The sequence below is a fragment of the Physella acuta genome, unplaced genomic scaffold (genome assembly GCF_028476545.2).
Source record: "Physella acuta isolate Inbredline_101_S28 unplaced genomic scaffold, ASM2847654v3 ptg000998l, whole genome shotgun sequence".
NCBI lineage: Eukaryota > Metazoa > Mollusca > Gastropoda > Physidae > Physella > Physella acuta.
In genome coordinates this window covers 184,515-197,147 of record NW_026732515.1, presented here as the reverse complement: position 1 = coordinate 197,147, position 12,633 = coordinate 184,515, and the positions used below count along the sequence as shown (strand labels likewise).

General features: G+C 33.6%; 1 protein-coding gene across 1 annotated transcript; it reads left to right on the top strand.

Moving 5' to 3' along the window:
* Positions 1-3,949: 3,949 nt before the first annotated feature.
* On the top strand, positions 3,950-9,032 carry LOC131954441 (gigaxonin). The gene is made up of 6 exons (XM_059318109.1): positions 3,950-4,179; positions 5,409-5,583; positions 6,061-6,224; positions 6,558-6,914; positions 7,484-7,614; positions 7,922-9,032. Exons 1-6 carry the CDS (start codon positions 3,995-3,997, stop codon positions 8,785-8,787), a joined length of 1,878 nt encoding a protein of 625 aa, XP_059174092.1. The 5' UTR covers positions 3,950-3,994; the 3' UTR covers positions 8,788-9,032.
* Positions 9,033-12,633: the final 3,601 nt, after the last annotated feature.

Sequence of the window (12,633 nt, the reverse complement as noted above, 5' to 3'; positions counted from 1 at the left end):
TGTTTTTTTTTGGTAGTTAAATTTGTAATGGCACAGCCTTTATTCTGAAACAAAATGCTCTTATCACATCTTGATTTTACTGCTTATCTAGTACTCATAAGAAATCACAACAACAAAAATTGTAAACTGAGGTACCTGATGGCATTGATTTGTTTGTCTACATCCTAAATGATTTTGTTGGAAGTTAAATTTGCAACATTTTCATGTTATTCATCATTTAAAAAAAACAAATAAACCTTGTAAAGATGTGTGTCTTTAAAGAGCCAGATGTTTTGAAATAAAGATTGTACATAACAGAATGATAATATAATATAAAATGTAGATATGTAATATTACAAATCTTTGGTATAATGTTCATGTTTCTGTGATTGTCACATAATATTGATGTATTTAGACCTGAACAGATGTTGTGATTTTTTTTTTTTTTTTTTTTGCTTCAAATCGGGGATTTGTTTATTTTAAATTCAGCATTCTATATTTGTTTTCCTTTGGCCCTAATCTGTCATAAGCTTTAATCCATTTGAAGCTGAGATAAATCTTTAAGTTGCTTTGCAGATTTGTGGCTTATATATTATCTTTAATTATATTTTTTCTTTAACCGTATTCACATTGTAAAAAAAAAAGTTAATTGAAAAAAATATGTATTGCATCTTTGTATATCTATAACTTGCAGTAATTAGTGTTGATCTAATTTTGTCCCTAATGATTTATTTATATTATTTGAGTACATGTACATTGACCTTAAAAAAAAGATGTTGGGGCCATCATATGTCAAATTAAACTTGTGGTGCCCTGTGTTCATAGAAGTATCAAGTTTTTTTTTGTTGATCATAAACCAAGATATTGTTAGCTTGGTTATTTGTTGGATGTTTACTTTTGTTATTGTATGACACAGAAATTCCTGTGTTGATTAGCAGAGATTTTAAAATTTAAAAATGATACATCACTTAAAGAAAATTTTCGTACGTGTAGGTGTTTAATTAATCATATCATAATATTAAAAAAAACCTCCTCTGGGAAAACTTAATGCTATATTGTTTATCTAATAACATGAGCATAATTTTTATTCAATCTACCTTTGATATTTTCTGATAATGGGAATGTTTAGTTTTTATTATTAAATTAAAATTCATAAAGTAATGATTTAACATTAACAGATGGCACATCATCATCATCATCATAGTGCCAAAGTTCTCTTCACTATCATTAGCATCGGGTGTGTGTTGGATCACTGGCTTGCCATACATTTGTACATTATCTATTGCATGAGACGTCACACATTTGATTCCATAATGCCACTGCAGTGACTATTATCTACAATGTCGTGTCAACTGGACACATAATAATGTATACCCCTACCCTATTGCATACTATGTTTTAGCTAGTAGCATGTATGCCCGTAAGAAAGAGGGAACAATTGATTTTAGCTAAATGGTTGCAGAGTAACAGCAAGCAAGTGACATTGTGTGAATGTGTCTGATTTTGACATTCAGCAATAGGGTGGGTTTGTTTAAAAGTGTTTAAGCATAACAGCTAGAAATTTTAGCTTTTGTCTTATCTACCTTAATTAAAAAAAATGAATATTAATAAAGTTCTTTAACGTTATAATGAGTTACTTTTGTAAATTGTGATGTTCCTTTTTTTTCAGACTTGTGTTGACATTATTTCTCTAGAGATTATCTTTATCTCAAGTTGTAGTTTTTATATGGTAGATTCTTGGGACATATCTGTTTTGTCCAGAAGAGAAAATAGCAATCTCTTTACAATTGTACTCAGTTTACTGTTATTAGTTGAGTTGCCAGCAGATTCTTAGTGGGTGGGTGGATGCCAAGATGTTTTGGTTTGGAAACTGTTGTAGGAGAAATAAGATAGATTTGACTTTTCAGCAGATCTCAAACTGTATTTTGAACTAACAAAATGTGTTTACAATTTACATGAATTTCCACTTCACGATACGTCTGTTTTCAGTTTCAATGAATATTCCATTAAAATGTAATAATAATTTTAATGAAGCCTAATCATAAAGAAATAAGTAGTATGAACTATAATACGTATGATAGAAAGATACTTTTAAAACTATAAAACAATATTAAATATCGGTATTGAAAGCTTGGTTTTTTTTTAGTTTGTATACCTTTGTTGGGGTATGGGTGACTCCAAAATTATAGATTAACTAATAGTGTGGGTGGACTCTGGGACGTTCTACAGACTTTTACCCTTACTAGGCAACGACCCGTCTTATACAATTCTACCTACCTTGTAAGAATTGCAATTAAAAGACTATAGGGGCGTAAGTAAATGACGTCACGCTCATAGGAGGACTGGGTCGTAATTATTTGTCAGTGCGTGGAAAGGGGGGGGGGGGGGGGGGAGGGAGGGAGGGAGGTCAGACAACATGACGTCACACTCAGTTTAAAAAGAAGTTTTGGTTCTAATTGAATTTTAGCCGTTCGTTGGCATTTTAGAAAACTTTTTTTTAAATAATTGGGATAAAAAGTGATTTAAAAACTCTATGGTGGCCGAACTCAGTCTATAATTTAATAAAGAAATAGATGTTTGACGGAGGGGGAGGTGGGAGGGTAAAAAGCGTCCAAAAAAGCGTGACGGCATTAAATGGTGACCCCCCCCCCCCCCCCCCCCCAATCAAGCATGATCTTCTGGTATAATCTACGCTATTGTTGAAGCCAGAGCTGTAGGTAGCCATCAAGGTTGGTAGTCTAGACTTTGGTAGCCAGAACTGTTTGGTAGCCTAGACCTTGGTAGCCAGAACTGTTGGTAGTCTAGACTTTTGCCAGAACTGTTAGTAGCCAAGATTTTGGTAGCCAGAACTGTTGGTAGCCAAGATTTTGGTAGCCAGAATTGTTGGTAGCCAAGGCTTTGGTAGCTAGAATTGTTGGTAGCCAAGGCTTTGGTAGCTAGAATTGTTGGTAGACAAGGCTTTGGTAGCCAAGGCTTTGGTAGCCAGAACTGTTGGTAGCCAGAACTGCTTGGAAGCCAAGACTTTGGTAAATTATACCGTTTTGAGGGCAGAAAACGTAGGCACAAATCACAAAACAATAGCGACCTTTTGTTTTTGTAATCTTATCAATTTCACATATAAAAGTTAGACAAGGGAAGCGATTACTGAAAGGGGAAATAACAAACCTATTCCCAACCCACATGACACCACGAACCACACCACACCAAACCACCCACCCCCACACTCCAATACCACACCATATAGGCTACCCCACCCCCACACATCGATCCGTACCGAAACACATTCCACACCATACCCTACAATCCATGTTAATTGTAGTTGAGAAAACGATGTACCGCAACTTTAACGGTATTTAAAATTTTGGGTCCTTGGGTTTACATCTGGGCCACCATCAACCATAATATTGGTTTAACATTTCGATCCACACAACTCTTTGTAACATCATCTAACTCCTGTAAAGTAAGTAATTTCTCAAAATAAAGTCCACGACTAAGGCTATATGTTGTTGATGAGGAATGCTTTCCAAATCTGACTGATAACAGCTTCTCTATTACCCAAACTGTAGGGCTGTATTTATATCCAGGCATAAATTGAAGGGAACACTTTATGTCCAGCAGCCTCCGTCAGATCAACTTATCCCGTACTCCATGTACACTAACAATTCATCGCAGCCTGTGTAAAAAATATTTACTACGTTCAATTTTTTTTACAATATTGTGATTATTGTGGGCTGTGGGGCGTTACTGTTTCGACCCCTCCTCCCCCTCGTCATAAAAGTCTGAATCCCACCACCCCTCTTACCAAGGCGTGTGACGTCATTTATTGACGACCCCAGATATTTACAAATTAATATTAATAGGCCTAGGCCAGTAGGCTACAATCTACAGTCATGCAGATTTGATTAGATATTACTAGATTAGAAAGCAAAAATAATCTTTAAATGTTTCCGGTATTTGGAGAACACTCTTCATAAACAGAGAGAAAAAAGATTGTTATGTAAAAGGGAAAAACAAAATGGCAGAAATGTCCAACAATGAGCCCAACAAAAAGTTCTTCTATCACGAGCACGCTTCCAAACTTCTAAAATGTTTGAATGAGTCAAGAGACCGCCCTAATCTTTGCGATGCAACAGTTACTATAGGATCTTGTCAAATTCCAGTTCAAAAGAATATTTTGTCAGCCGCTAGTCATTACTTTCGGTGAGAAAACTGAATTTTTGTTTTTTACTTTTTTACAAATTACAATTCTTTACTAGTTTCTAGATCTAGATCTAGATCTATATTTTTATTATTCTACTCAATCTATTCTGTTTCAACTAAAGTTGAACTAAACTAAAGTTGACTAAAGTCATCTATTTCTAAAGTTACTCTAGATCTTGCTCACTCTAGCTATAAGAAGCTAGAATCTAGCTAGATTCCTGACTAGTAGATTGGGTGTTGTCCATAAATGACGTCACACTCGTAGTAGGGGGGATGGGGGGGGGTGTCCGTAATTTTTTGATGGTGTGTGATGAGGGGGAGGGGGGATTCAGATGGTGCGATGTCACACTTTTGCATTATAAAACAGCAATGTTAGAAAACGATTTTTAGACGTTATTTTGCGTTTTAGAAAACAGTTTTAATAAATTGCAATAGGAGTTATTTAAAATACTCTATTTTGACAGTTCAGACAAGATTTTGGAAAAACATTGATGTTTTAAGAAAAATTCAACTGCAATTTTGAGGGGGGGGGGGTGTAGGCTGAGTTGTGACATCATTTTAGGGGGGGGGGGGCTTGGCTTTTTGTGCCGATGTGTGACAGATGGGAGGGGGGAGGTAAAAATCGCCCCAAAAAGCGTGACGTCATTTATGGATGACCTCTTGGTAGAATCTAGATTCTAGATCTAGATCCAGTAGCAGTGTTAGGTACATAGGTAGAGCATTAAATCTAGAATTCTAGATCTACATTCTAAAAGTCTGATTATAAATAATATTCAAGGCATTTTTAAGGCTGATTCTAACCCAAAAAAGACATTCGGCAGATGTAGTAAAGTTCATCTGTTTCAATTACCTGACATACAAGGGAATAGTGGGTTCCCTTAACACTACTAACATGAGTCAGGTACCCATCAGACGGCATAAGAGATGGGTGGACTAAGGAACATCCTACAGACTCAAGCCCGTAATAGGTTATCAGTCATATTAGATATTTTTTTGTATGACCGGTATTGGTTAAGTGGTTAATAGTACTTCATTGTGAGAATCTAGTAAAATCATTTGATTTTTTGGAGTACTTTTTCAAACAGTAGCACAATAAATAGCTGAAGTTAATTAAAAAAATTTAAATTTAACCTTAGTATTAAGGGTAAATCAATAATAAGGTACGTGAAATACTGTTAGTGTTACTAAATTTTCAAAATTCTTAAATACTAAATTTTTGTTTTCTCCAGGGCTCTGTTTGATTATGATGACCATGTGTCCAGCAATATTAAAGAAAAACAAGGATCTTCATTTGTTTCCCTTGATCACATGGGTATCGATGAGCATACATTTAAAAGCATCCTAGATTTTATCTACACAGCTGAAGTGAAATTGAATCCTGGGAACATACAGGATATGCTACAGGTTTTATTTTTAAAATAATAAATAATAATAGAAATAGAACCCTTATGTGAAAATTTTAAATAGTAGTGTTTTATTTAGCTTTACAAAAAATAAATTTCATAGCAATTCTTTATATTTACATTTTATTATATATATATATATATATATATATATATATATATATATATATATATATATATATATATATATATATATATATATATATATATATTGCACATAGTCATAGTAAAATCTAAAAAACGAACTTGTCTCAAAATTTCATTAATTTATTTTTATATGTAATCTGGTAGGATAATGTTTGTTCTTGTGCAATTTATTTTGATAAGGTTTTTTTTTTTTTTTTTGAGAAATCTGGGCCATCAAAATATGGTGGTCAGGGGGTGGTTGCTTCTTAAGACTACAGTTATTATAATTAAGTTATATTTATTTCCATTGAATGATCTATAGAGAATAACTGTAATGACTCAAATGTTTCAGGCATCAGATCAACTGCTTATGTCAGATCTAAAGGATATCTGCTGTGAGTTTTTAGATACTTGTATCAACGCCCAGAACTGTATTGGTATTCTTGACTTCACATCTCAGCTTTCCTGCTCTTGGTGGCACTTAAAAGTTTCCCAGTATCTTGACGATCATTTCTGGTCAGTACAAACTTGAGTATATTTCACATTCTGTTAGCATTGGAAATACTTTAAAAGTTAACTGTACTTTACCCTCTCTGCTGCAAAAGATTAAAAAATAAATAATACTAGCAAATTAAAATTAAAACTGGAATTGGTATTACAATTACTCTTTGAGGCAGGCAGAAGTTGAACAAACGAGTTGCTTTGACCTTTTTATTTTATAGGATAGCATGAAGTCAAGACAGTGGTCTGAATTCAAGAATTTTAATGCTAGCATGCTCTAACATTTAATCACATCTTCCCCTGACCTCAATTTCTATCATAATTAACACTTTAAAAAAAAATTTTCAGTGAAGTCAGCCACTTTGATGAGTTTCTTCGACTTGGAGCTGAAAGAGTTGACAAACTGCTGTCAAGAACAACAATTAATGTGAAGAAAGAAGATGATGTTCTTGAAATAATACTGCGCTGGTATCAGTTTGATCCTGATCATCGCAAAGACGACACTGTAAAATTACTGAGGTCAGTGTTGTTTGCCCACCAACTGAGTAAAGATGCCTTGTCTTGGTGCAGCAATGTCAATGGAGAGGCTGGGAAGGAGTTCCTCAATACTCTAGAGGAGTTACGAGAGAAACAGAAAGAAGGGCTGATTACTCACAGAGGCTACACAAGAGTTATTGTTACTTGTGGAGGAGAAGGGGCTTGTGTGTAAGTATACCAACATAAATAACAAGATTCCATTTTGTAGATTCTTATTTTTTTTTAATTTAAAGATTTTGACTACTGTTTTTAATTCTGATGTTTATAAGATATTTTTACAATCAATATATATATACATATATGTCAGTACTAATTTAAGTATTGTTTCTTTAATTTTTGAATACTGATATGACCCAGTGACATTTTTAATGTTTAGATGTAAAAGTTAGGTGCAGAGTAAGTGTTCCCTATTCTAAAAGATGAAACATAGCTGAATGATCTGTTAGTTTAACAGTATAGACACATAGCATTGAGTTGCCCTTGTTTTGAGTTCTCCTCCCCCTATCTAGTAACTGCAGCAGTTACAATATATTTAGATATCTTTGGTTAGTTTAAACTGAATTTTATGTTCCCTCAAATCTATACTATTTCAGCTATTTTAAAGTTTATTCAACTGCTCTTACTCATTCCATTAAACATAGTTAGAAGATAGATTAGAAATAAACTTATTTATTAATTTAACAAAACTTTACTGATTGTATGTACTGGTAGTAATATATTTCTGCTCTGAATTTCAGTGACAAAGATGATTGTGAAATCAAGGACTATGTCAGGTGTATAAGACCTGTTAAAACAAAACATTTAGCAACCTGGGTGGATTTGGCCCCTATGTCAACACCAAGATCAGGTCATGGATTAGTAGAAGTTGGTCAGTTGGCCTTATTTTTCTTTTTTAGTGTCTGTATATTAATTTGTTTGCTTGTAGTTGTTTCATTAGATTTATTAGTTAATAAATATCTAATTGAATTAGAAGTAATCCAGGTTGACCCCTTTATCCTTCTTTTCCTGACACATGGGGCAGATGAAGTAGAGCTCATCTGTTTCAATGAATTTTGCATACAAACCAGGGGATCTGTTCTTAAGAGTTTTTGGTTAACATTTGTGCTGTACCACAAGGCCACATTGTCCTTAATAAATGTTGACTGATTACTGTAAATTATTTTTGTACTTTACAGGTGGTTACCTATATGCTGCTGGAGGCCGTGATAGTAACTGCAGGATACTCAACAGCTGTGAGAAGTTTGACCCCTTCCAGAACTGTTGGATACCAGTAGCTCCTATGAATCACGCCAGAGTTGGGTTTGGCCTGGTGGCAATTGAAAACATGATCTACGCCCTGGGAGGAAGCAATGACATGACGGACCCTCTCCTGTCTGTTGAGGTGTATGACGTCTTCACTGACAAGTGGAAACCTCTGCCTGACATGATTATGAAAAGAGCCTGGGCTTGTTACGTGGCAGCAGGCTCTAAAATTTATGTGCTGGGTGGGGGCATCATCGGCAAATTTTACGAATCAGTCGAGGTGTTTGATACAAGATCCCTCACGTGGTATGCTGTGTCCCCTATGAGGGAGAGAAGATGCGATGCCCGGGCTGTAGCGGTTGGCAGTGACATCTACGTTTTCGGAGGCTTCCGTCGGATTGAGTGCCCCAGCGCAGCACATTCAGGGCACAACCTGAAGCTCTGTGGCACTGAGCTGTACACTGAGAAAAATGACTACTGGATGCCCATCCAGAACCGCTCTGGCTGCAACACCATCTGCGCAGTTGGCGAGACAACACATATAAGCGGCGCACTGTTCTACGATGATGATATACTCCTGGTGGGGGAGCTGGACATGGGAGGCGGGGAGGTCCACACGGTGCGGTCCTTCAACAAAGAATCAAACACTTGGGATTGCGTTATTGTAAACAAACCGTCCCTACAGACCCGCTACCAGTGCTGTCTGTTGTCACTGCCCAAAAATGTGATGTACAGGTTACTATGGGAACAAGGCAAACTAAACTATTCAGACATTGTTGGGGAGGAGAGTAAAATGTAAGCAGCGGAAGTGGATACTAACAGCCAGTGCCATCAGAAGGAAGAACGGTGATAGTCTTGGGCTTGTTGTTGGAGTCCTTGTAATATCTTTTTATTAATCAACCAGTCGAACAAATAAACTTTAAGAAATGCTTGTTAATCTCTTGTATTTCTTTGATTAGCAGATCTTTGCTTGTATTATTAGTCAGTCTCAAATGTTAATTCAAGTTGTTTTGTAAATTATTCATGTCAATTATGATTTTTTTTTGTATTGTACTAAAACATTTTCACTCTTGTCAGAGGGATAAATCGCAATTTAACTGAAAGCAAAATGCAACATTCTAGAGCTGATTTAACAAAGCACCAATCTGATATTTTAAAACAATAAATTATTTTCAGTCTCTTCCCTTTTTCTCTTGAGATCCCAGCTAGAGTAAGACTTATTTTCTTTTATTTTAATCCTACAACAAGCATTAAACAAAAAAAAAGTTTTTCTAAAGAATACTAAATTGTTTTTTGAATTGCATTTATTTCACCTTTCTTCCGCAAAAACTACACTCCCATTCTATTGTGGCATTATGCTGTGGTTCACCCTTATAAAACAATTAGCGTGCATTTATTAAATTCAAGGATTATATTCAGAATAATCATCCATAAACCATTTGAAACTTGGGAGTTTGTATTTGTATATCCCAATATACAGTAAATTTCTTCATACAATAGTCATTGATTATAACTCAGAAAAAATTTAATATGAGTTTTGAATGTATAATACATACATACATATATATATATATATATATATATATATATATATATATATATATATATATATATATATATCATTTATAACATTAGCATTTATTATAAGCTATGTAAAGAATAATTTAACCCTGAAATCTATGCTTTACCTAGTCATGAGGTACATCAAAATTTAAATTTTGTTTGTACGTGTTAATTGTCAAGTGTATTTCTAGTTCCATATACTTAACGGATTTTAACATCCTGTGTATATTTAGTAGTCTTGGTATGGTGTTTCTCTGTGTATATTCAATCTTGTTCTCTGTTTCTATTTGTTATGAAAGTTCAGCTTTTTTAATACATGTACCAAATGTTTACTGTTTTTTATTACATGTATATAGACTAATGTTATAAAGGTGTTACAGTATAATATTTAGCTGACGATATCAAAAATGAATATTTTTTTTTTTTACAGAAGGTATTAGTTTACTAAACAGTAATAATATTCTCTAGATTTGTAGTTAATTTGGGTGAGGTAAATGTTATAAGTACACAAGTTAAGTACCATACTAAAAATAAGCTGTGAATATATAATAATCAGTTATAAAAAATGTATTTAAAAAATTGTTCAACAAATTACAATTTTTTAATATGATCCACCAGCAACGTAAAGATCTATAATTATTCTATGGTTACAATACTTAATTAAAGGATATATGGAATTACTTAGGTACAGTTATTTTTACTTAACCAACTATGTCAATGGCCCAGAGTTGGGTAGATTTAGCATTAATTTGCTTTAAATGTACTCAGCCGTTACATTTGTACTACACTTCTAAGTGGGGAGAAATTATATTATTTCATCCTTTTTATGTAGGGGCATTAATTTTTTTTTCTATTTAAGATTCATTTACTAGATTTAGTGTGTTTTGCCTGAAGAATAAGAACTTCAATATACTTGTGATTGTTCCTTAAGAGATACAGAAACCCGGTTACTGGTATTGAATTAATTGAATAAAATGTTGGTAGTTATCTCCCTGTTAAACATATTAAATAATATGCTAGTCATGGTTACAGCTAGTTTGCCTATAGGACGATTACATTTTCTTAGATATATAAAATATATTGTGAAGTATTTTTCAAAATTTATTTTTTTGTATCTTTGATATGCTGCTCTTGTCAGTTTGATGTACAATAAAAAATATTATTCCCTCTGTTGTTTGTGGTCTCAAATTTTGAATTCTGTTTTTAAAAATGTGGCTCTTGGCCACAGTGTATTCACATTTGTTATGTGGATGTTGTGTAAGAGTTAGGCCAGTCTTGTTACAACTGACCAGTCTATTGAGGCCAGTCTTCTTTCAACTGACCAGTCAATAGCCAGTCTTGTTAAAACTGACCAGTCGTCTTTCAACTGAACAGTCTATTGAAGCTAGTCTTGTTACAACTGACCAGTCTATTGAAGTCAGTCTTGTTACAACTGACCAGTCGTCTTTCAACTGACCAGTCTATTGAAGCTAGTCTTGTTACAACTGACCAGTCTATTGAAGCAAGTCTTGTTACAACTGACCAGTCTAATAAAACCAGTCTTGTTACAACTGACCAGTCTATTGAAGCCAGTCTTCTTACAACTGACCAGTCTCTTGAAGCCAGTCTTGTTACAACTGACCAGTCTATTGAAGCAAGTCTTGTTACAACTGACCAGTCTATTGAAGTCAGTCTTGTTACAACTGACCAGTCTATTGAAGCCAGTCTTGTTACAACTGACCAGTCTATTGAGGCCAGTCTTGTTACAACTGACCAGTCTATTGAAGCCAGTCTTCTTTCAACTGACCAGTCTATTGAAGCCAGTCTTGTTACAACTGACCATTCTATTGAAGCCAGTCTAATTTTTCATTTTGTTAGAGGTTCAGAGTAGCCATTTTAAACTTGATATAGTTAACATATAAATTAAAACTCCGTCACAATAGCTTCACAGCATGGCTAATAACTTTGTGCTTAATTATTATTAACGCTGGCGATTAAGACCTAAATAAAATACAATTTTCCAAGTTAGAATTCCACACTTGCTCAAAATATGAAGTTTATAGTGTAACCTAAAAAAAAACCCTTTCAAATTTCGGACAAAGACTCATAAGTCAAGGGAAGTAACACGAGATAAATTATCTATCTACATATTGATCACATCAGTTATCTACCTTTAAAAAATTGAAGGTAGGCTTTCGCTTTACATCACCCGGCAGTGTTATACCAGAGGGGCTCTTTAATTTAAATATCCGTCACTTACTCGGAGGAGGGGGGGGGGAGGAGAGAGAAAGAAAAACAGAATGAGTGATGTCAAACATCGGCATTTTAAAAAGTTATTTTTTTATTTCAGTAGTTATTTAGCATAGTTTAAAAATGTAATTAAAATAATTATTTTTAAGGTAAAAATCAATTAGATCTATATCCAATTTAATATTTTTAAAAGGAATCTTGAAAATGCGATGCATTTCAGCAACAAATGCTACTGTAAATCGTTCAAAAAAAGAAAACCTTGATCATTTATTGACAAACATATAGCAATGAACTAAAAATAAACTTCTTTTTCTTTTCATTTTATTTCAATTAAAAAACAGAAATGTATGTGTTACATCTGGTATATTATATCAAAATATAAACATTCAATATTTTGAAAATATAAACAAGTAGTAATTGTTTGCTAAAATGTGTGAAAAGTAGTATGTATAAAACAAAAATGTGTGAAAAGTAGTATATATAAAATGTGTGAAAAGTAGTATCTATAAAACAAAATGTGTGAAAAGTAGTAGGTATAAAATGTGTGAAAAGTATAGGTATAAAACAAAAATGTGAAAAATAGTATGTATAAAACAAAAATGTGTGAAAAGTAGTATGTATAAAACAAAAAATTGTGAAAAGTAGTATTCATTAAAAAAATGTGTGCATAGCACATACACAATATTTGTCTTGCATTTAACATTAGCAAGGTGTTGAATTCCTATGTACACAAGGCATGAATAATTCATGTCTGATTACATTGTAAAATGCGAATGTACAGTAAAATATGATTAGTTATGTTGTTCAGTACAATAGTTTTTATAATACATACAATTAGGTTAAGGGTCTGCAA

What these genes read in the sequence shown, in the direction of transcription:
- LOC131954441 (XM_059318109.1), top strand. Translation starts at nt 3,995, where the DNA reads ATGGCAGAAATGTCCAACAATGAGCCCAACAAAAAGTTCTTCTATCAC. An exon ending in TATCTTGACGATCATTTCTG is followed by an intron (nt 6,225 to 6,557) that starts GTCAGTACAAAC and finishes AAAAATTTTCAG; the next exon opens with TGAAGTCAGCCACTTTGATG. An exon ending in GGAGGAGAAGGGGCTTGTGT is followed by an intron (nt 6,915 to 7,483) that starts GTAAGTATACCA and finishes TCTGAATTTCAG; the next exon opens with TGACAAAGATGATTGTGAAA.